We start from the raw sequence: 19,265 nt of genomic DNA on the forward strand, positions 1-19,265 counted from the left end.
CAGCTCCCTGCCCGCGCGCGGGGAGATACCTCCTCAGACTTGAGCTGCAGCAACTGAGCCTCCTGCTTGAGCTTGTCCTTCTCGTGCTCCAGCTCCGCGATGGCCTCCCGCAGGCGCTCGGCATCCCGGTCACTTTGCTGCCGCTGGGTCTCGAGCGTCTGCACCAGCGTCACCTTCTCCTGCGTGGCGAGCTCCGTGCGGTACAGCCTCTCGCCTATCTCCTCCGCCTGCTTCCGGAAGCGCCGGGCGTCCTCCTCCGCCCGAGCCTGAGCCCGGCTCATCTCGGCCACGCGCAGCCTGAGCCGCTCCGCCTCGGCACTCATCTCCAGCTGCCGCTGCCGCTCCGTCTCCAGAGTCTTCTGGAAGCCCTGCGTCTCCTGGGCCAGCTGCTGTGCCATCTGTTCCTTGTCCTCCTGCAGCCGCCGGGCCTGCTCCTGGGCGAGCTCCTTCTGCTGCTGCAGCAGCTCTGCCTCCGCCTTGAGCCGCGTGGCCTCCTGCACCGCCTGCATCTTCTCCTTGAGCATCTTCTCCGCCAGGGCCCGCTGCTGAGCCAGGTCTTCCTCCGCCAGCTGCCGCAGCCGCGCCGCCTCCTGGGCCGCCACGCTCAGCCGCGCGGCCTCCTCCGCCACCTGCTTCATCTTCTCCGCCTCCTCCTGCAGGAGGCGCTGCGCGCTGTCCTTGTCGCGCAGAACGAGCGCGCGGTTCTCCGCCTCGATGCGGGCCTTGAGCTTGCCCAGCTCCTCCATCTGCACGCGCAAGGAGAACAGCTCTTCCTCCACCTGGCCGCGCTGCCGCGCCGCCTCCGTCACCTCCGCCTTCAGGCGCTGCAGCTCCTCATCCAGGATGCTCTTCTGGTGGTCGGTCTCCTCCAGCTGCAGCCGCAGAGCCGTCAGCTCCTGCTCCACCTGCGCCTTCTGCCGCAGCGCCTGCTCCGCGAACTGCTTGTGCTTCTCCATCTCAGCGTCGGCCGCCTGCTTCTGCCGCAGGGCCGCCTGCTCGGCCTGCGCCCGCCGCGCCGCCTCCTGCTCGGCTTCCTTGCGCAGCTTCTCCGCGGCAGCCTGCGCCTGCGCCTGCGCCTGCGCCTGCTCCTCCGCCGACTGCTTCAGCCGCTCCGCCTCCTCCACCTGCCGCCGGGACTGCGCCGCCTCGCGCTCCGCCCGCTCCCGCGCCGCCTCCGCCTCCTCTGCCGCCCGCCGGGCCGCCTCGGCCTCGCTGCGCAGACGCTCCAGCACGCTCTGCTCTTGCTGGAGCGTCTGCTGCAGCTCCTGCTCCTTCCGCTGCACCGCGAACGCGTGCGCCTTCTCCTCCGCCTGCAGCCGCTTCTGGGCGGCCTCCTGGGCCAGCTGCAGCTGCCGAGCCGACTCCTGCTCTGCCCGCTCGCGCAGGCGCCGAGCCTCCTCCACCTTGGCCTTGAGCCGCTCCACCTCCTCCAGCGCGGCCTTCCGTTGCCGCGCGGCCTCCTCCTCGGCCGCCAGGCTCTTCTGCACACGCTCCTCGGCCTCGCGGCGCCGCCGCTCCTCCTCTGCCGCCAGCTGCCGCTGCCGGGCGGCCTCCTGCTCCGCCTGCTCCTTGCTGCGCAGCGTGTCCTCGGCCGTGCCGCGGATCCGCCCCAGCTCCAGCTCCAGCTCCGCCTTGCCGGCGGCCGCCTTCTCGAAGCTGCCCTTGAGCGCCAGGATCTCCTCCTCCACCTGCCGCCGCTGTCTCAGCGTGTCCTCCACCAGCCCCTTCTGCCGCTCCAGCTCGCTCTCCGATGCCTTGCGCAGCTGCGCCAGCCGCGCCTCGATGTCGGCCTTGTGCTGGGCCGCCTGCTCCTCCAGAAGCCGCCGCTGGAAGGCCTCGTCTTCCGCCAGCCGCCGCAGGCGCTCGTTCTCCGCCTCCTTCTCCTTGAGCGCGATCTCCGCCTCCGTCTTGAGCCGCGTGGCCTCGCTGATGGCGGCCAGCTTCTCGGCCAGCACCCGCTCTGCCTCCGCCCGCTGCCGCACCGCATCCTCCTCGGCCAGCTGCCGCTGCCGCTTGGCCTCCTCCGCCAGGGCACGCAGGCGGGCGGCCTCCTCCGCCAGCTCGCGGAACCGGCCGGCCTCGGCTTCCAGCCGCTGCTTGGACTTCTCGCTGGTGGAGCGTGACTCCTCCTCGGCCCGCGCCTTGCTGGCCAGCAGCACCTCCATCTCAGCCCGCACCTTGGCCAGCTCGGCCTCCAGCTCCCGGCGCTTCTGCGTGGCCGCGGCCGCCTCCCGCTGCAGCCGCGCCAGCTCCTCCTCGAGCAGCTGCCGCTGCTGCTCCCCCTGCTCCGTCTCGGCCCGCAGCCGGATCAGCTCCTGCTCCGCCGCCAGGCGCTGCTGCGCGGTGCCCTCCGCCAGCTGCCGCTGCTTCTCCAGCTCCTGCTCGGCCAGCTCGCGCTGCCGCACGGCCTGCTCCTCCGCCTTGCCGCGCCGCCGCGCCTCCCGCTCCGCCGCCTCCTTCTGCTTCTCCGCCTCGGCCTGCGCCAGGCTCTTCTGCTGCGCCACCTCCTCCGCCTGCAGCCGCAGCCGCAGCGCCTCGTTGGCCTTCAGCTGCCAGTGCTCCAGCTCCCGCTCGGCCTCCGCGCGGGCGTGCTCGGCCTCGGCCTGCTGCTGTGCCCGCCGCGTGGCCTCCTCCCGCAGCTGCACCACGGCCACGTGCTCTTCCTTGAGGCTGCGCTCCAGCTGCGCCGTCTTCTCGGCGAAGGAGGCGTGCTCGCTTTGCAGCTCTGCCTCGGCGCTGCGCTGCGCCGTCTCCAGGGCCACCTGCACTTGGCGTGCCCGCTCTGCCTCTGCCTGCCGCAGGCGCCGCTCCGCCTCCTCTGCCTGCAGCCGCAGCTCCTCCAGCGCCTGCAGGGCCCGCTGCTTCTCGCGAGCCGCCTCAGCCTCCGCCTGCACGCGCAGGGCCAGCTCGGCCTCCGCCTGCCGCTTGCGCTGGGTCTCGTCTTGCACCTGCCGCCGCAGGCGCTCCGCCTCCTCCTGGGCCTGCCGCTTCTGCGCCTCGGCCTCTTCCGCCCGCGCACGCAGTGCCTGCAGCTCACCCTCTGCCCCGCCGCGCTGGCGCTCGGTGGCCTCCAGCTGGAGGCGCACCACGCGGATTTCCTCTTCGATCCGCAGCCGGCTGCGCTCGGCCACCTCCACCTGCCGGGCCTTGGCCTGGATCTCCGCCTCCGAGCTCTGCCGCAGGTGCTGCAGCTCCTCCTGGATGCTGCGCTTCTGCTGCTGCGCCTCCACCGCCACCTCCTCCCGGCGCGCCACCTCCTCCTGCATGCGCCGCTGGAGCCCCTGGGCCTCGCGCTCTGCCTGCGCCTTCGCCTGTGCGTGCGCCTCGGCCAGCTGCCGCTGCTTCTCCAGCGCGGCCTCCACCTCAGCCAGTCGCTCCCGCTCCTCTGCCCGCTGCTGTTCAGCCAGCCTCTGCGGCCGCAGCGGAGAGAGGGAGAAAACCGGAGAGAGAGGGGTGAGCACGGAGCAGGTGCTCCCAGCACGCGACACGGTGCCACCACAGCTCCCCCTGACAGCGCGGTGCAGGGGTTGGGAGGGGACAGAGGTCCCGGCCCAGCCGAGGGAGGCTGTGTGCACCCACCCAGGGCACTTGGGGCAGCGAGCGCAGCCTGGCCCCATAGTGCTCACCAGCCCGGGGAAGGAGACCCAGGTGTTCTCCCCTCTTCCCGCAGACAGGCGACGGAGACACACAGACAGGAAGAGAGAGCGAGCAGAGGAGGAGGCTTGCGGGCCCTGGGAGCTGCGCCCACCGCACAGCCCTGCCTGAGCACCGCTGAATGCCCGGCGGCCTGGCTCTGGCCATGGGGCCCCTCTCCCTGACCCGGCAGGGCGGGGTGGCCAGAGTGGGACATCAGTGCAGATCTGAGCCAGCTCGGAAGGGGGACTCGATAGCCTGCGGTTCTGAGCAGAGAGGAAGCTGCAGGTAGGCCAGACGGAGGGGTCACCCAGGAGGCAGGAGGAACAAGACGGGGTAGGCACCCTTCCTCACCCAAGCACTTCGGGGCACCCCTCCCCAGCCCCCATGACCCAACCGCCCAAAGTTCTTCCAGAGCAAGTGGCCAAGTAAAGGAGCCAATGCAGAGTCCCGAGGAGGCACACACACAAGAGAGCCGGTGGGACGCCTGGTGGGGGGAAGTGCCAACACAGAAGAGAAAGAGAAGGTGCCAGCCACCACACGGAGAGCAGTGCAGCATCGGGCCGAGGTGGGCTGGGCCGCAGGTGAGGCGAGCCTGGGGACAGGCCGTGCTGCGGGGAGCTGCAGGGGGAGGGGATGCTGGCAGCACCAGGCAGGAGGGAGTGGGGAGAGCTCAGGCAGGCTCCTAGGGGCCACATCTGGGGCAAGGTGGGCAGCAGGATGGCCTCCCCACCCCAGGCGGGTCATACCTCCTCCTCCTCCATACGCCGTAGAGTCTCACCGATGAACCTGATGTACTGGCTTGTGAGCGTGCTCAGCTCACTGTAGCGGGTACGCAGGTCCACGTACTGGGGGGCGGGAGGGAGGAGGCACCCAGAGTCAGCCCTGCCCCTGCTGACTCAGGCTCAGCCCACCCACCAGCCCTGCCCCTCATCAGCCTCACCTCCTGGATGATGCTCTCGGACCCCGACTGGACCTTGGGCTTCTTGGCTGGCGAGGCCACCGGCTCCAGCTGTGCCTTGTACGTGACCAGCTGAAGCTCATAGTCCTGCAGGGACACACTGGTTGGCCACCAGCTCTGCCCTCCCCACCCTGCCCCTGAACCTGCCCACAGGCTCTCCCCAGCACGGCCTGGTCTGGGGGCCCCCCCTGAGGTCCCAGGCCCACCACCTGCATGTCTCCCCTGGGACGCGAGGCCGCAAAGGCCTCACCTTGATGGCGTTGATGTACTGCTTCGCGAACCTCTGGCACTCCTCCACCTTCTCCCCGTGGCGCTCGATATCTTCCAGCAGCGCCTGGGAGAGCAGGGTGGTCAGCAGCCAGAGGGTGCAGCACCCCCCCTGCCCCGCTCCTGCCCGCCTGGCCGGGGCCCACCTTCTCCTGCCGCAGCTGCTCTCGCACGGCCTGGCTGTTGGCCAGTGGCACGGCCTGGATCTGCTCCTGCCGCTGCTTGGCGTCCTGCAGCCAGGCACCCAGCGGGTCCGCGCTCTCACGGTAATAACGCAGCTGGCGGCCCAGCTGCTCGAGCTCGCGCTGCCGCACGTCGGTCTGGGCCAGCACGGCCTGCCAGCGCTCCAGCAGCAGGGTGACCCGCTCACGCCAGCGCTCCACCTCCACATCCCGCTCGCCGTGTCGCTGTTGCAGCCGCTCGCCCACCTCCTGCGCCCCCCGCAGCTCATCCCGCAGGGCATCGAACACGGGCTGCTGCGCCTCCGCCTGGGCCCGAAGCTTCTGTTGGGTCAGAGAAGAGGGTGCCATTGCAGCCCGAGGCCCCTGCCACTGGCCCCGGCGTCTCTGGGCCCTCACGGCAGGGCGCGGGCCTGTGGTAGTACCTTCAGCGCAGCCTTGGTGGCCTCGAGCTCTGGGAGGGTGGCGGGCACAGCCTGGGCCTCCTTGAGCTGCTCCTCGTGGGCCCTGAGCACCTCCTCGGCCCCCTGTGTGCTGCGGATCACCAGGCTGATGGTCTTGAGCCTGCGGGAGAGCAGGGCTCAGAGCGGGGCTGGCGTGGGCTGGAGGAAGCAGCCAGGCCGCCACGGTGGAACCCCAGACCTGGAGGCCAGCTGACCCCCGTGGTCATGGGCTTCAGGGAGAAGAGAGGTGTAGGCGGAAGGTGGTTGGGGACCTCGGACACGGGGATGCTCCAGCTCCAGCCTGAGACCTGGAGGGAGGTTGTGCTGGCCAAGGGAGCCCCCATCAGCCTTCCAGCCCCCAGACTGGGTGAGGGGGACGCCATGTGCCTGACAGGGACGCTCCTCACGAACAGCACATGGGGCGTGTGCAGAAAGACTGGGTAAGAGACAGACACCAAAACCAGGGCCTTGCAGGGCGGATCACGTTGGGACTGAGAGTGGAGGAGTGGAGGGTTATCACGAAGCTTCCGAAAGCGATCTTTGAGCCACGTGAGTGTACACCCTGAAATGAACCGTGAGGGAAAAAGAGGTACCCGTGTCTGGGGGCGGGGGGCAAGGAGGAGGCAGGGGCCCTGGTGAGGACTCCGCGTTCCCCGGGAGGCACTGGGGTGGAAGGGCCTGTGGGAGAGGGGATCGGGACCCTCTCAGAACCCTGGCCCTCTGCTGTCTCATCCACTGCCCACCCTGCCTACTCTCCGCAGGACCTCATCCGCACCTTCTGCCAAGAAACCCCTCCCCCAAGGTTGCCAGTGCCCCCAGGTGCCCGGTCCTGACCTACCCCGCGATGCACCCCGGCCCCTCGCCTCTGCCCACACACCTTCCACATCGGTGACCCTCCCCTACCACCCTCCCGCGGGTGGGGGGGCCCTAAGTCCTCCTCCAATAGGCCCCTCAACCCCTCTTACCCCACATCCAGTCATCAGGGAGCCCTACCTCCAAGGCACACCAGGACTGAACCCCTCCGGCCACCTCTGCGACCTCCACCCTGGTCCACACCGGCCATCCCCTGGCCACACCCCACAGCGGACCCCACCTTGTTGGCACCGTTGCCCTGCCACACTCCCCAAGACGCCCCTTCGGTCACAGCCCCCCGGACGCCGTCAGGTGCACTCACTTCTCCAGGTAAATGGCGGACAGGCTGCGGACCTGCTCCAACTTGCCCAGGGTCAGCTCCAGCTCTGAACGCAGAGTGGGGGCAGCGGGTGACGGCTCGGGCAGGGCCAGGACCTTCTCGGCCTCGGCAGAGAGCCGGGCAACCCCCTTGCCCAGCCCGTCCACCTCAGCCTGTGCTTTCTACGAGAGACGGAGCAGGAGGCGAGCTGAGCCCGCAAGCCCAGCACACGGCACGCGTGGAAGGCCGGGGGTGGGGTGCGGTAGAGGGTGGGGGTGGGGGTGGGGGGAGTGGACGGGGCCTGCCTGCTGCTCGGTGATGCGCTGGGCGCACTCCCGCGCGGGCTCCTTGTCCAGCGGCAGCCGCAGGCGGTGCACGGTGCGCGTCTCGCAGGCCTCCAGCTGCAGCCGGATGTCCTTGAGCTCTGAGATGCAGCGCTGACAGTGGGACTCCTCCTGCTCGCCTGGGGACACGTCCTGCTCACAGGCTGCCCCGGCCACGCCCTCCCGCCACCACACACACACCGCCGCCCCCCTGCCGCCCCCCCCGCCCTCCGGGCGGCGCCCGCCTACCCTGCTCCAGGCTCTGCAGCAGCTGCTGGTAGTGGCGGCTGCAGGAGCCGTACTCGCGCTCAGCCTGCAGCCGGTCCTCGGGCCCGAAGCCACCAGCGTCCTGGCTGTCCCGCAGGAAGGCCTGGTAGTGCAGCTCCAGGCTTCGCAGGGCTTGGCGCTGCTCCTCTGGTTTCAGTGTGCGGAACTGCAAACGGCACGAGGGCTGAGCACGGCCGCAGGAAGGCCCCTGCCGCCCGGCACCACCCAGAGTGCCCAGCGGGGCAGTCGTACCGTGACCAGGGACCAGGAGCGGATGAGCTGCATGTCGCGGCTGAGGCTCTGCCACGCCAGAAGGCTCTTCATTTCCGTGTGCAGCTGGTGCCACAACGCAACCAAGGCCTGGTGCTGGGCCTCCAGCCTGGCAGGTCAGGGGCACAGTCAGAGGTGTCTGGGGACCTGCCCGACACCACCCTCTCCAGCTGCGTACCCAGGACCACGCACCTGGCGATGGCCTCCTGGGCCTCCTGGTTGGGCGGGGGCACAAGGAAGCACACGGAGGGCATGGCGGCCTCGCTGCAGGAGCTGCTGAGCACCTTCCAGTAGAACGGCTGCGCAGGGCCTACCATCTGGCACTCGTCACCCTTGTGCACGGTCACCTGAAGCAGTCGGAGCATCGCAGCGTGGCCCCACCCACACCCACGCCCCACCCTGCCCGGCCCACCCTGCCCGGCCCAGCCCTCACCTCCACCTGCTTGTAGTCGCACACGGCCAGCAGCGGCACGCGGCCCCGCATGGGGTGCGCTGGGCTGCGGGGCTTCAGCTGCACGACGGCCTTGGCCCGCTTGGCCAGGCCTGAGAGGTGCCCCCTGTACTCGCTTAGCTGCTCCTTCTCGTCCTGCCGAGGAGGGGCAGCTCAGAGACCAGCATCCGGTGTCGGACACCAAGCGCCCGGACGAGGGTCTGTGAGGACCCACGTGCCCACCCCGGGAAATGCACGAGCACCCCTGGACCCCCGCAACGCCCTGAGATCAGGTGTCCTTCCAACTGCCCCCAGGATGCTGTGGGGCTGGGCACTCAGCCAGGACAGGCGCCTGGTCCCACCGACACTCCTTCCTTCCCAGTCAGGACCGAACGGCCTTCCCCGGCCCCCGTCACACGTGGCGTCCTTCAGGGGAGGGCCCCACAGCGTCCTCTCCCCTCTGCCCTCCCCTGTCCTGCTGTGGAAGGTGGCCCACCTCCTCCCATGCAGCCACTCCGAGGGACGGAGGACCGTCCAAGGCTGCAGGTAAGAGTCCACGCGGAAGCTGCCTGCACCTCTCCCGCCCCCTCCCCGGCCGATGCTGCCGCTGAGGGGGCCTCCTGGACCCCAGGCTTCGCTGACCCCCGCTCCTGACCGCAGGAGCTCCAGGCGGCAGGGCCTGCCAGTCCCCTGTCTCCTCCATCACTCCCTGCCCCAGGGCACCTGGCAGCACACTCAGCTGCCTCTGTGTCCTCCTCAGCCCTCCCGACTGCGCCTGCCCCAGACTGTCAGGCCCGAGATGCTGATGGACCTGCCTGTGGTGACATGGCTGGCAACAGAGCAGCTGACTCAGGCCTCTGCTCCCTCCAGGGGCTCTGTGGGTGGGGGGGGGCTCGTACCAGCTCTGGCCAGCCACCTGCCCCCAGGCCAGGACCCTGCCGCTAAACTCTCGGCTCACCCACACCCCCGCCCCACTGTGCTGACCTCCAGCCCCTATCGTGCCTCCTGACCCCTGCTGGCACCTCTAGTCACCACTCTCCGCCTCCAGAGGAACGTTTCCAGAGCATCGATGCAGCCCAGACACCGGGCCAGCCTCTCCCTGTGCTCCCCTGGCCCTGGACCCTGCCACCTCAATGCCTGCCGTTGCCTGCGCCCCTCCAGCCCCACGGGCCAAGAGGCCGGGCCTCAGCGTCTGCCTCTCGCCGGGCTGCACAGCCCTGGGCCCGGCGGGGGCCCGGGTGGTCGGCTCACCTGGGCGTCCTGCAGCAGGTCCTCGAGCCGAGTGACGGTGATAGAACGGTCACAGGTGTACTTCCTGCGCAGCGTCTCCTGCAGCTTCCGCAGCTGCTCCTCAGCCTCCCGCACGTCTGAGAAGAACTGGGGCGGCAGAAATGGGTCACGCTAGGCCAACAGCCCAGAGCCCCCGGCCACAGCTGCCCCAGTACGGGCCGGAGGGGCTGGGCCCAACAATCGGGGAGGATTCTGACGCGAGGTCAGCGGGACAGTGCGTGGGGTTGATTATCCACGTCTGCATGGACACGGGGAGGGGCCCCAGATCTGCAGCGGTGGTCGAGGGGCTCCTCGAGGTCACTGCAGCAGAGCCGGGGGCTGGGGGGCCCAGTTCTCACCTGGAAGTAGGCAGTGTTCTCCTTGAGGTGCGCCTCGATACAACAGCACAGCTGCAGCATCCAGCTCCACTGGGTCTGCAGGGCCGCCTGGAAGGACTGCAGCACAGCACGTGGCCCCGTCGGGCCCTGCCCCACCACAGGGGCCCGGGGGGATCCCCCCAGCCCTGCCCCACCACACCAGGGGGGCCCAGAGGGGTCCCCGCATCCCCACCCCACCTCCACTGTGGGCCGGGCAGGGTGGTCTTCCCGAAGCAGGCGGTCGCCGGTGCTCTGGATCTCTTTGATTTTCTTTTCCTTCAGCTCTAGCTCGTGCATCAGGGCCTGACACGAAGGCAAGGGGTCTCAGGGGCGGTGCCAGGGCCGCGTCGGGGTCCACCCGTCTCCCGCCAAGCACCACCCGGGGCCTGGAGCTGGACCCGAACTGGGGAGGGCAATCGTGGGAGGGGAGGGCCTGGAGGCCGGCCGCCTGCCTCACCGAGTAGCCCTCCTTCTTGGCGGCCATGTTGGTGTTGCGGTCGCTCCAGTCGAAGCCCACCTCCTCCTCCTCCCTGTCACTCAGCCACATCAGCTCCTTGGTGGCGGCGGCCACAAAGCCATGCAGGCTCTCCAGGGACCGGAGGCGGGCCTTGGAGGAGCTCTGTGAGCAGGCAGGCGGGGAGTGTGTCAGCCCCGCGACCCCCCACCCCCACCCCCACCCCCACCCCGGCTCCCAGCCGGCCGCCACTCACGAGCAGCTTGGCGTACTGCAGGTCCAGCCGACCCAGGCAGTCTCGGTAGGCGCCCCGGGTGGCCGGGGAGAGCTGGCCCTGTGGGAGATGAGGAGGGGTGAGGCCTGCGGTGGCCGGGACCTGGCCTGCGCCCAATGCCCGCCCCCCCCACCTCGTCAGTGCGTCCCCCCCCCACTCACCTCGTCGGTGCGCGCCCGCTCGATCTTGGTCCGGAACTCCTCGACCGACTGGTGCAGGCCTCGGTGGCTGCCCAGCTGCGCCTCCACGCTGGGCAGGTCCACGCCCCACTCAGCGCTGTCCAGCCGGCGCTGGTTCTCCTCCACCCAGGCCAGCAGGTCCTGCAGGTAGCGCAGGGTCGAGTCCTCGAGCTCGGGGTGCCTCGGCGTGCTCCGCAGACGCAGGTTGTACTCGGTGCGGATGGCCACCAGACGCTCGTGCAGGCGGTACACCCTGTGGGCGGGGCAGGGGTCAGGAGGGGTCAGCGGAACCGGGGTGCCCTCCCCAGGCCCTGGGGGTGGGGGGGGCCTGGCCCACCTGCGGTACATCTGCTCGCCCTGCGGGTGCCGCCCATCCTTGAGAGTCTGCACGTCGTTGAAGAGCGTCCGGATCATGCTGTCTGCCTTGTCCAGGTCCCGCTCCACCTCGCCTGCCCGCTGCGGTGCCTTGCCTGAGGCCAGCAGCCGGACGTCCTGCAAGGTGGTGGCCCTGACTCAGAGCCTGGCCACCCCGCCTCCCGCCTGCCTGCATGGGGCTCCCCCGCTGCCTCCGGGCCCACCCCCATCCTTTCCCTTTCCTCCTCGTCCACCACGGTACGTCCTTCTGATGTTTCTGGCCAGACCCCCAGCCCCCATCTCTCTGGGGGACCCAGGACCGGGTCCAAAGGCCTCCGCTAGGGCCCAGGAGCCAGACGGTTCGTGGTCTTGCCCTCCAGCTCCCACCCCTGGAAAGTTCTCCCCAAGAGACCCCTGTCCAGGCCCACACAGTCCTGCCCCTCTGGGCCCCACGGGGCTGGGTTTCTCCAGACTGCAGCAGCTCAGGGCAGCCTGGTGCCCAGAAGCCAGCTCTGCCCAAAGCTCGCAGTCAGAGTCGGCTCCACACCCAGAGGGAGGAGCGCTCAGGGCCCGCCTCCCTCCCCCAAGCCTCGTCCCCGCCCAGGCCCAGCCTCGTCCCCTCCGTCCCTGCCCCTCACCGACTGCAGCAGGGCGTCGGCCTGGTGCAGCTGCTCTTCACACAACCCGGCCTCCATCTGCAGTTTGCTCACGACACGCTGAAGACGCTCTAGTCTGCGGCCCAGAGCAGCCACGGGACCCGCGGTGAGTGGCGTCGGCCCACCAGGCTCCCCACCGCAGGGCGCAGCTCCCCTCCTGCTCCTGGCCTGCCCGCCAGCCTGCGGCCCACAGCTGAGCTGGCCCCGAGTGTGGGTTTCCCAGCCTCGGGGGAGGGGGGATTTCCTCCCCAGGCAGTGACTCACCCTCGGGGTGGCTTCCCTGCCACCGCAGGGCCTCACCCGCCCACCAGCTGCCTCGTCCACCCCAGCGCCCGCCCACCTCTCAAACTCGCTGCGGAGCTGCTTCTCCCGCTCCAGAATGGCCACGTGCAGCTTGCCCCACTCCTTCTCCACGTCCAGCGGGTGGTAGCCGGGGGGCACCTTGAGCTGTCCAGCTTGCACCGCCCCCTGTGGGCAGGGGCCTAGCTCAGGCCTGGGCCAGCAGAGGCTTGGGGGTCACCCGGGCCCCCGGCCCACCCGACCTGAAACAGCCCTGGCCCCAGCTCCGTGGTAAGGCCGGGCCAAGCCTGCTGGAGGGGACGCCCCAGGCCCCGGGCTCCCGGGCAGCTTCACTCCCCTCCAGAATGGCCCCGCTCCCCTCCCTCCAGGACCCCCCTCACCTCCAGGGACTGGTAGATGCCCTTGGACCGGTTCTTGTCCGCCTCCTTGGCTGGAAGCTCCGTCTCCTTAAACTTCAAGAACTGGCACCACAGGATCTGGGGACGAGAGGTGTCAGTAGCCGAACCTGGGGCCCCACAGCGGGCACAGGACCCTGGCTAGGCAGGGAAACCCACCTCGATCTCTTCAAAGCTGGAGGGGAAGCGGCGCTCCTCGAAGCCGGCCGTGTGTGCCCGGATCCACTGCAGCAGCAGCAGCACCAGCTCCCGGTACTCCTGCCAGCGCAGCTGCAGCTCCTGGGGAGGGGGGCGACGGGCCGTCAGGGGCCCGCCTATCCCCCGCCCGCCCGGGGCCTGCCGGCCGGCACTCACGTTAGCCTTCACCCCGTCCTGCACGTCGGGCACCCGGGGCATGGCGTCGTACAAGGATGAGACATAGGTGATGATGGACTTCTCGTCGGGCTGAGGGACGTCCACATCTGCGGGGGAGGAGGGTCAGAGGGGCCCCAGCGAGAGGCAGGGGAGGAGAGAGTGAGGCGGGGGCCACGGCACGTACCCTCAGGGTCCAGGAGCCTTGTCACCCCCAGGTCCCGCTCCGCCACGGAGAAGGCCTGGTCCAGGTTCTCCAGGTTGGTCTGACGATACACCTTGTTCATGTCGATGAGCATAGGCCTGTGGGCAAAGGGGCGGGTGGGGCAAGCAGGCAGGCGGGAACACAGGAGCAGCCAGGCCCACCGGGCAGGTCAGCGCACAGACACGCCCCCCACAGGCCCCCCAGAGACACAGAACCCCCAGCACACCCTCGTCCTGAAAAACACCCCCACCCCACTAGCGTCCAGTCCCGCCCACCCAGGCAGCCCACCTGCAGGTGCTGCGCACATTGGGCCCTGCCCCCAGGAGCTCAAGGGGCTTACAGTGGGCACAGGCACAGAGTGGGGTGCCGGTCAGCCTGGGCCCCCCGCAGGGCCGACCCCACACAGGCCCCTTCTGGGGTGTCCACGTGGGGCCAGCGCTCACAGCTGTGAAAACCAGCAGCCTGCTGTCCTCTGGCCTCGAGGAAGCCGGCACGGCCTCAGGAAGGGCCCAGGAGGCGGCGGGAAGGGTGTGCGTAGGGCTGGGCCTACTCGCCTGCACCCTCCCAGGGAGGCGGGCTGGCGCTGGTGCCCGTCCCCGTGGGCGGCAGGTCCCCGTGGGCGGCAGACGCTTCTTGCCATAGTCTTCACCCCCACTTGTTTGAAGTTGCCCAGCTGAGGGGCTGCAGGGACGCCCCCGACCCACAGTGCCCTCCCTGCCCCGGGCCGCGTACTTGTGCCGGTGGATAATGGCATTGAAGAGGCGGCCATCTCGCCAGCTGGTGGTGAAGTTGTCACAACGCAGGCCCTGGCAGCCCTCTACCATGCGCTGGGACCACAGCAGCAGCTTCTCCTTGGCTGTCATGTCCTCCGACTGCCCGCTCACCTGGATGTCTGAGATCTGCCCCACACGGCGGGCAGGAGACAGGAGCTCAGCCACGGCCACCGACCTGCCTGGTGCCCAGTCAAGGTGCACGGGAGCTGCCAGGCCAGCTGAGGCAGGCTGGGGCCACAGGGACCCGCCACACCTCAGTGTCACAAGCCGAGGCCACTCTAGGCGGCAGCTGCCACAGAATGTCAGGCCCCCAGCCCCTGCCATTGCCACATGGTGGGTGCCCTGGACTCCCTCCTCCTGGGGCACACCCTGCACCCCGCAAGGCAGGCATGGATCAGTTGGTGGATGGTGGGTGCATGGAGCTCACCCAGAAGTCCCAGGCCTAGAAAAGGCTGTCATGAGGGGCAGGGGGCGGGGCAGGGGGCGGGGTAGGGCCTCCCTGGCCGCAGGCCAGGGTTAGGTCCCGGGGACTGAGCATGCGTGGCCACAGCAACGGGCCGGGCCCTGCACTTGGTCCAATGCTTCAGGCCTGGGTCTGCCAGCCTGTCTGCTCCCCCGCCTGCCTGGCCCTAGTTATCTGTCTGTCGGCCTGCCCGCCTGTGTGACTCAGCTGCTGTGCCAGCCAGGCTCTGCCTGCCCAGCTCTCAGATTTGCAGCTTCCTGTGCGGCGGGGCAGGCAGTGGGTGAGTCAGCCCGTGCAGCGGGTGCTTCTCTAGAACCTTCCCTGGGGCAGGAGGCCACACCAAGAGTAGAGAATGCATTCCTCTGCAGGGAGGCTCTGCGGGCCCTGCCCAGTCAGGGCCAGAGGGCACGGGATAGGCAGGCCTTGGAGAGAGGCCTGGGCCTTCAGGCCACGGAGCTAGCACTGGGCTAGCACAGGGCGGCGGCACGGGCTGGCAGGAAGGCTCCAAGTGCCAGGATGCCGAGGGCCCCAGCTCCCAGGCCGCACACCTAGCCGGGTGCCAGGCCAGCCCCGGAGACTCCGGGGGCGGCAGAGGGTCAGTGGGCGGCCACGCTACCTGGAAGTGCAGGATGATGGTCCAGATCAGGCCGAGGGTCAGCTTGGGGTTGCCATCGGCAATATCATCGTTCCTGATGTTCACCAGCTTCACCTACGAGCAAGCTGCCCTCAGTCATGCCCCCGAGCCGGCCGGAAAAGGGGGCCGGGGCCTGCGGCCAGGTGGGCAGCATTACCTGGCGGTGCCGGAGATAGTCCAGGGCGATCTGAACGTTCTGCAGCTTGTGGAAGCGCATCCTGCCCTTCTCCCGCGGCTGGGAGGGGAAGCAGGGCCGGTCAGCGGCCCCAGAGCCCGGTCACAGCCCGTCCTATGGCTGCGGCGTCTGCCCACCCTCAGAACCCCCAAGGCATCTATAGTGAGGGTCTTCCCCAGTGGGGCAGCAGCCCTTCCCTGACCCGGGTCCACCCACCCCAGCTGGGAAGGGGGGGCCGCTGGCCCAGGGGCCAGGCCCAGCAGGGACCAGGCTGCGGGAAGGAAGGAGGGGGAGGGGAGGAGACAATAGCCAGGAAGCCACGGGTGGAGGGCAGTGACTTTGGGGGAGGGGTCCTCCTGCCCGGTGGTGGCAGCCCCGGCGGGTCTCAGGCCCGGCCCCAGGCAGTGCGGCAGGCAGGATGGCAGGCAGCTGGATGCAGGGCCATTTGCCAGCCCAAGTGCCATCGGCCCCGGGTGAGCTGGGCTCCTGGTCTCAGGGAGCCCACGTGCCGCCGTGGCCAGCGGGCACAACCACTCACCAGGCGCGAGCTCCTGATTACGTCCCGCTCTCTTGGCTGCCCGGCCAGAGCAGGGCAAAGGGTAAAGGGCAGAGATCAAAGTTCAGAGTCCAAGCAGCAGAGAAACCAAAGCAGAGCAGAGCGTGAGGTTACGGTGTCAAGGCTCCGGCACGGAGGGCAGCAGGGCTGTGCGCCGCGGCACAGGGGTGGGGCCGCTCCCGGGCCCGGCCCGACACTCCGGACCAGGAGGCGCAGTGGGGGGCGAGGCCAGGCTGGACACGGAGAGGGCACGGGGAAAGACCCCAGGAGGGAACGCAGGCGGGGCCTCGGAGGGGGCAGGCAGGAGGGCGCACGTACCAGGCTGTCCCCTGAGAGCACCTCCAGGAGGGAGATGAGGTTGTGGCCATCACGGAGGTCTTCATACAGGTCACTGATGTGCCTCTGTGCCTGCAGGGACAGAGGGCTGGGCTGGCCGCAGGTCCCCAGAACCACCAACAGGCCCAGAGAGCATGAGGCAAAGGCACACAGAAGACACCCACCCCCGAGGAGGCACCTACCTCTGCCCTCCAGTGCTACGCAGAGAGATCAGGAGAGGCGAAGAGGAGGAAGAGGAGGAGGAGGAGGAGGAGGAGGAGGAGGAGGAGACGGGAGGCAGGAGCGAGCGAGGAGAGGAAGCAGAGAGAAAAGGACAGGTTTCAGAAGTGGGAGGTGAGTTCCCAGGGCGGAGAGGGTTGGCCCCGAGCGGCTGGGTGGCAGGAGGGGCGCGGGCCCTTGTTCGGGCTGGAGGGCCAGGGGCACGCTCCTTCACCCCCACCTGCAGTTTCCTCAGCCCCTGCGACCACGCGCATGCAAACGCAGGCGCTCCTGCACACACACCCACGTGTGCGCACGCCACCAACCTTGATGAGGTGCTTGTTGACCCACTTGCTGAAGGTTTTCTTCTGCACACGGTCCCGCTCATCTGGGAGAGACAAGGCCAGGTTACCTGGGGCCTGGGAGAAGCCCTGCGAGCCCCCAGGAGGTGACCACCATGCAGATACAGTGGCTGGCGCCTGAAGAGGGCCTCAGCCTCACAAGGCGACCCAGCCTCCCCGCCCCTGCCCAACGACGCCCTCCTCATCCCTGGACAGGAGGGGAGGGGCCAGGCACACGGTGCCCACTGCTGGATCTCCCTACTGTCTCCCCCTGAAGCTGGCAGCCGCCCCTGGAGCCGCAGCACACAGGTCCCGGCCTGCCCCTCCCCCCCACAGGCTGCCTCCCAGGGCCCCGGGCTGGGCAGGGATGCGGCGAGGGGGAAGCTCTGTCCTCCCCACGGGGCAGAGGGCCTTTCCCAGGACACAGAGAGCTGTCCCCCCACACACTGCCCGACACCCGAGGCCCACAGGCCACTGCCGGCCTCTCTGTGCTGGGCACGGGTGGCCGGCCGGCCCCCCGACCCCAGCAGCTCTGCACCTGGGCCAGGACACAGCACGCTCCCCGTGGCGCCAGCCACCTGTCTCAGAGTCTGTCCCCCAAATTCAGACCCTCAGAGTCTAGGCCCCACCCCACCCAGTGCCACGTTTCCCACGGCAGGAACTGGGCCCTTCCTGCCCCACGCCTGCCCTGCCGAGCGAGGAGTGCCCGCTACCTTTCTTGCCCTCTGAAGCCCTGAGCACAGCCAGGTAGAGGTTGTCCTCCGAGCTGGTTCTCTCGTGACCCAGGCCCTTGGGCTCGGGCACTCGGAGCTGGTTCTGAGACATGATGCCGCGCCCACCCCTTCGGCGCTCTGTCCCTCAGTCCCCAGGTGCTGTGCTCAGGCGCGGCACACAGCGGCGAAGGTCCTCGCTCAGTGGCTCAGCTCAGCTCAGCTCAGAGCCCAGTCGTGGGGCCACTCCCTGCCCGCAGTACTCCCCAGCTGCTGTCCCCGCCCCCGGAGCCCCACCCCGCCCTGCACACCCCCCAGAGAGGGAGTGTCCCTGCGGGAAGGAGGAAGGCGGCCCGTCCCCCATGGCCACACCCACAGCCCGACAGAAACAGGAAACCCAGGGGTTTCCTCACCCACCCTGCCCACTGCAGCCCCTGGCGGGACCCGGGGGGTACAAGGGGACCTGGCACCTTGCCGGGATCATAGGGAACCACACGCCTTCCTCATGGCCACTCCAAAGGAGGGCCTCCCACAGGGAGGGTACCTGAGTGTGGCTGGGCCCTGGGAGCCCACGGGTCACACCTCTTGGGCAAGCACCGTCTCAGGGCTGCCGAGCCCAGGGCTACCCCCATGCCTGCCCACACTACCTGCTGGAGGGGCTCTAAGGAGGGACCCCCAACCTGAGTGACACCTGGCTTGGGGGGGCCAAGTGCCCGTGCTTTCCTTGCAGCCCCCCTAAATCATCCCTTCTCATAGACCTACATGCTCTCTGTGGGGTGGGAGCCAGGCTCCACTGTGCCCCTGGCTCCAGGGCCACTATGGTCCAGTGCCAGGTGGGCCCTTCCCGAGCTGCCCACCAGGCACGTCCTGGAGCAGTGCCCCATCTGAAGGCAGAGCACACAGCAGGGCGGGAGGGGGCACATAGCCGAGCGCTGACTCACCGGGCAGGACTGCCCAGCCCTGAGCCACAGGAACTCTGCCCCACGGTTGGGGGGGGGGGGAGGGGGGGCCTGGGGCCAGAGGGGAGCACGGGGCGGCAGCCAGTGAGTCAGGGAGGGAACACACCCCCCCCCCCCCCCCCCCCCCCGGCACGGTGACTCACAGGAAAGGAAGCCGCACCTGGGGGCAGTGGGGGCAGGACGGGTGGGGGGCAGTTTGCAGTTGGGCAGGGCGCACAGATAGCAGCTATTTGGGCTGTAAAGGTGGGAGGACAAAGGGCACGGGGGTGCCACCTGAGCCTGCTTCCTCTGGTCTCGCACACAGCTGCCCCTGGAAGCGTGGGGACTGCCCAGGCTGCCCGACCACCGCAAGAAAGAATGCACCGCCCCGACCACAGAATTTTCCAGTCAGATGTGATGTGATCCAGCTGTCAGCGCTGCCCCCCCCATGCCCACAGCACCTCCAGCCTCGGCTCCAGGGAAAGCTCACCCCACCCCGTCCCCGCTTGCCCTTCTGTAACCACGGGAGGGCGCCCAAACCCCATGGGGTAGGGGGTGCCCAAGCCAGGTGGAGCTGCTTACACCCCACCCCCAGCCCTAGGGGCACAGCCAGACTTCCCGGGCTCTGCCGAATGTCACATCCCTCCCCACCTTGGAGAGGCCCCTCAGGCCCCAAGCCCAGACTCTGAATCTGCTCTACACGCCCCGCAGCCTTCTGTGCAGGGCCTGGAGAGGCTGCTCGGACGTCAGCTCTTCACCCTCCAGAGGCGCTCCAGAATCCCAAATCTGACCCCACGCTGGCCAGCGCTCCCAGGACAGGGTCACCGAGAACGTCTCACACCCACTGCCCCTCCCCAGGTTTGGATCCTGCAGAAACGCCTTCTTCAGAGAGCCGCTTGTCCTAGCCCAACTTCAAAAAGCCTGTACTGAGCACCTGCTGTATGCAGGCTCGGGGCTAGTTCAGCAGTAACAGGGAGGTGGGGTCTCTGCCTGCAGGGGTAGGGGTGTCATTCTGGGGAGGGGCACACACACGAGACCCCTGGGAATGAGTCAGGAGCTGGAGCAGGGAATCCAGGACGAGCAGGACCCACAGGACTTGGTGAGCCCCCAGCCCAGGCCCCAGCCCCAGCTCCTTCTCCAGATTTCTCTCTGCCACCAAGAGGCCTCCAAGGATGCTGTCTCACCATCTGGGATGGGGTTCCACCTCCTCCTCCCAAGCCTGGCTCCAGCGCCCGGCCCCCCTGGACGCCCTCCTGCCTCTGAGCTCCCCCCAGGGTCTCAGAGCTTGTCCTCTCCCCCCTCCACAGCCCCTCCCTCCAGCCCTGCCTGCTAGCCCCTCGCCCCTAGCTGTAGATGCTCCCTCCCCTGTCCATCCTATTCGGG

At 69.1% G+C, this 19,265-nt stretch overlaps 1 protein-coding gene across 10 annotated transcripts in view; it reads right to left on the bottom strand.

Annotated features, from left to right (window-relative positions):
* PLEC (plectin) overlaps positions 1-19,265 on the bottom strand; it is a 59,320-nt gene that overhangs the window by 7,437 nt on the left and 32,618 nt on the right. For 4 of the 10 annotated variants that reach the window (XM_061172186.1, XM_061172190.1, XM_061172184.1 and 1 more), the window contains 31 exons: positions 16,220-16,281; positions 15,678-15,767; positions 15,342-15,377; positions 14,786-14,863; positions 14,611-14,703; positions 13,491-13,657; positions 12,741-12,856; positions 12,557-12,663; positions 12,362-12,481; positions 12,188-12,283; positions 11,848-11,975; positions 11,490-11,583; positions 10,835-10,989; positions 10,480-10,750; positions 10,301-10,378; positions 10,048-10,209; positions 9,789-9,893; positions 9,573-9,668; positions 9,196-9,321; positions 7,948-8,100; positions 7,707-7,861; positions 7,497-7,623; positions 7,227-7,410; positions 6,960-7,117; positions 6,658-6,836; positions 5,466-5,604; positions 5,008-5,364; positions 4,845-4,928; positions 4,577-4,681; positions 4,383-4,481; positions 30-3,410 (listed from right to left, as the gene is read on the bottom strand). In XM_061172186.1, coding sequence (XP_061028169.1) covers positions 30-3,410; positions 4,383-4,481; positions 4,577-4,681; positions 4,845-4,928; positions 5,008-5,364; positions 5,466-5,604; positions 6,658-6,836; positions 6,960-7,117; positions 7,227-7,410; positions 7,497-7,623; positions 7,707-7,861; positions 7,948-8,100; positions 9,196-9,321; positions 9,573-9,668; positions 9,789-9,893; positions 10,048-10,209; positions 10,301-10,378; positions 10,480-10,750; positions 10,835-10,989; positions 11,490-11,583; positions 11,848-11,975; positions 12,188-12,283; positions 12,362-12,481; positions 12,557-12,663; positions 12,741-12,856; positions 13,491-13,657; positions 14,611-14,703; positions 14,786-14,863; positions 15,342-15,377; positions 15,678-15,767; positions 16,220-16,281 — 7,301 coding nt within the window. Of the gene's footprint in view, positions 1-29; positions 3,411-4,382; positions 4,482-4,576; positions 4,682-4,844; positions 4,929-5,007; positions 5,365-5,465; positions 5,605-6,657; positions 6,837-6,959; positions 7,118-7,226; positions 7,411-7,496; positions 7,624-7,706; positions 7,862-7,947; positions 8,101-9,195; positions 9,322-9,572; positions 9,669-9,788; positions 9,894-10,047; positions 10,210-10,300; positions 10,379-10,479; positions 10,751-10,834; positions 10,990-11,489; positions 11,584-11,847; positions 11,976-12,187; positions 12,284-12,361; positions 12,482-12,556; positions 12,664-12,740; positions 12,857-13,490; positions 13,658-14,610; positions 14,704-14,785; positions 14,864-15,341; positions 15,378-15,677; positions 15,768-16,219; positions 16,282-16,947; positions 17,177-19,265 lie in introns of those variants that run through there. The other 6 variants (XM_061172187.1, XM_061172193.1, XM_061172185.1 and 3 more) reach the window with 3 other exon arrangements.

The sequence above is a fragment of the Eubalaena glacialis genome, chromosome 17, assembly GCF_028564815.1.
Source record: "Eubalaena glacialis isolate mEubGla1 chromosome 17, mEubGla1.1.hap2.+ XY, whole genome shotgun sequence".
Taxonomy (NCBI): Eukaryota; Metazoa; Chordata; class Mammalia; order Artiodactyla; family Balaenidae; genus Eubalaena; species Eubalaena glacialis.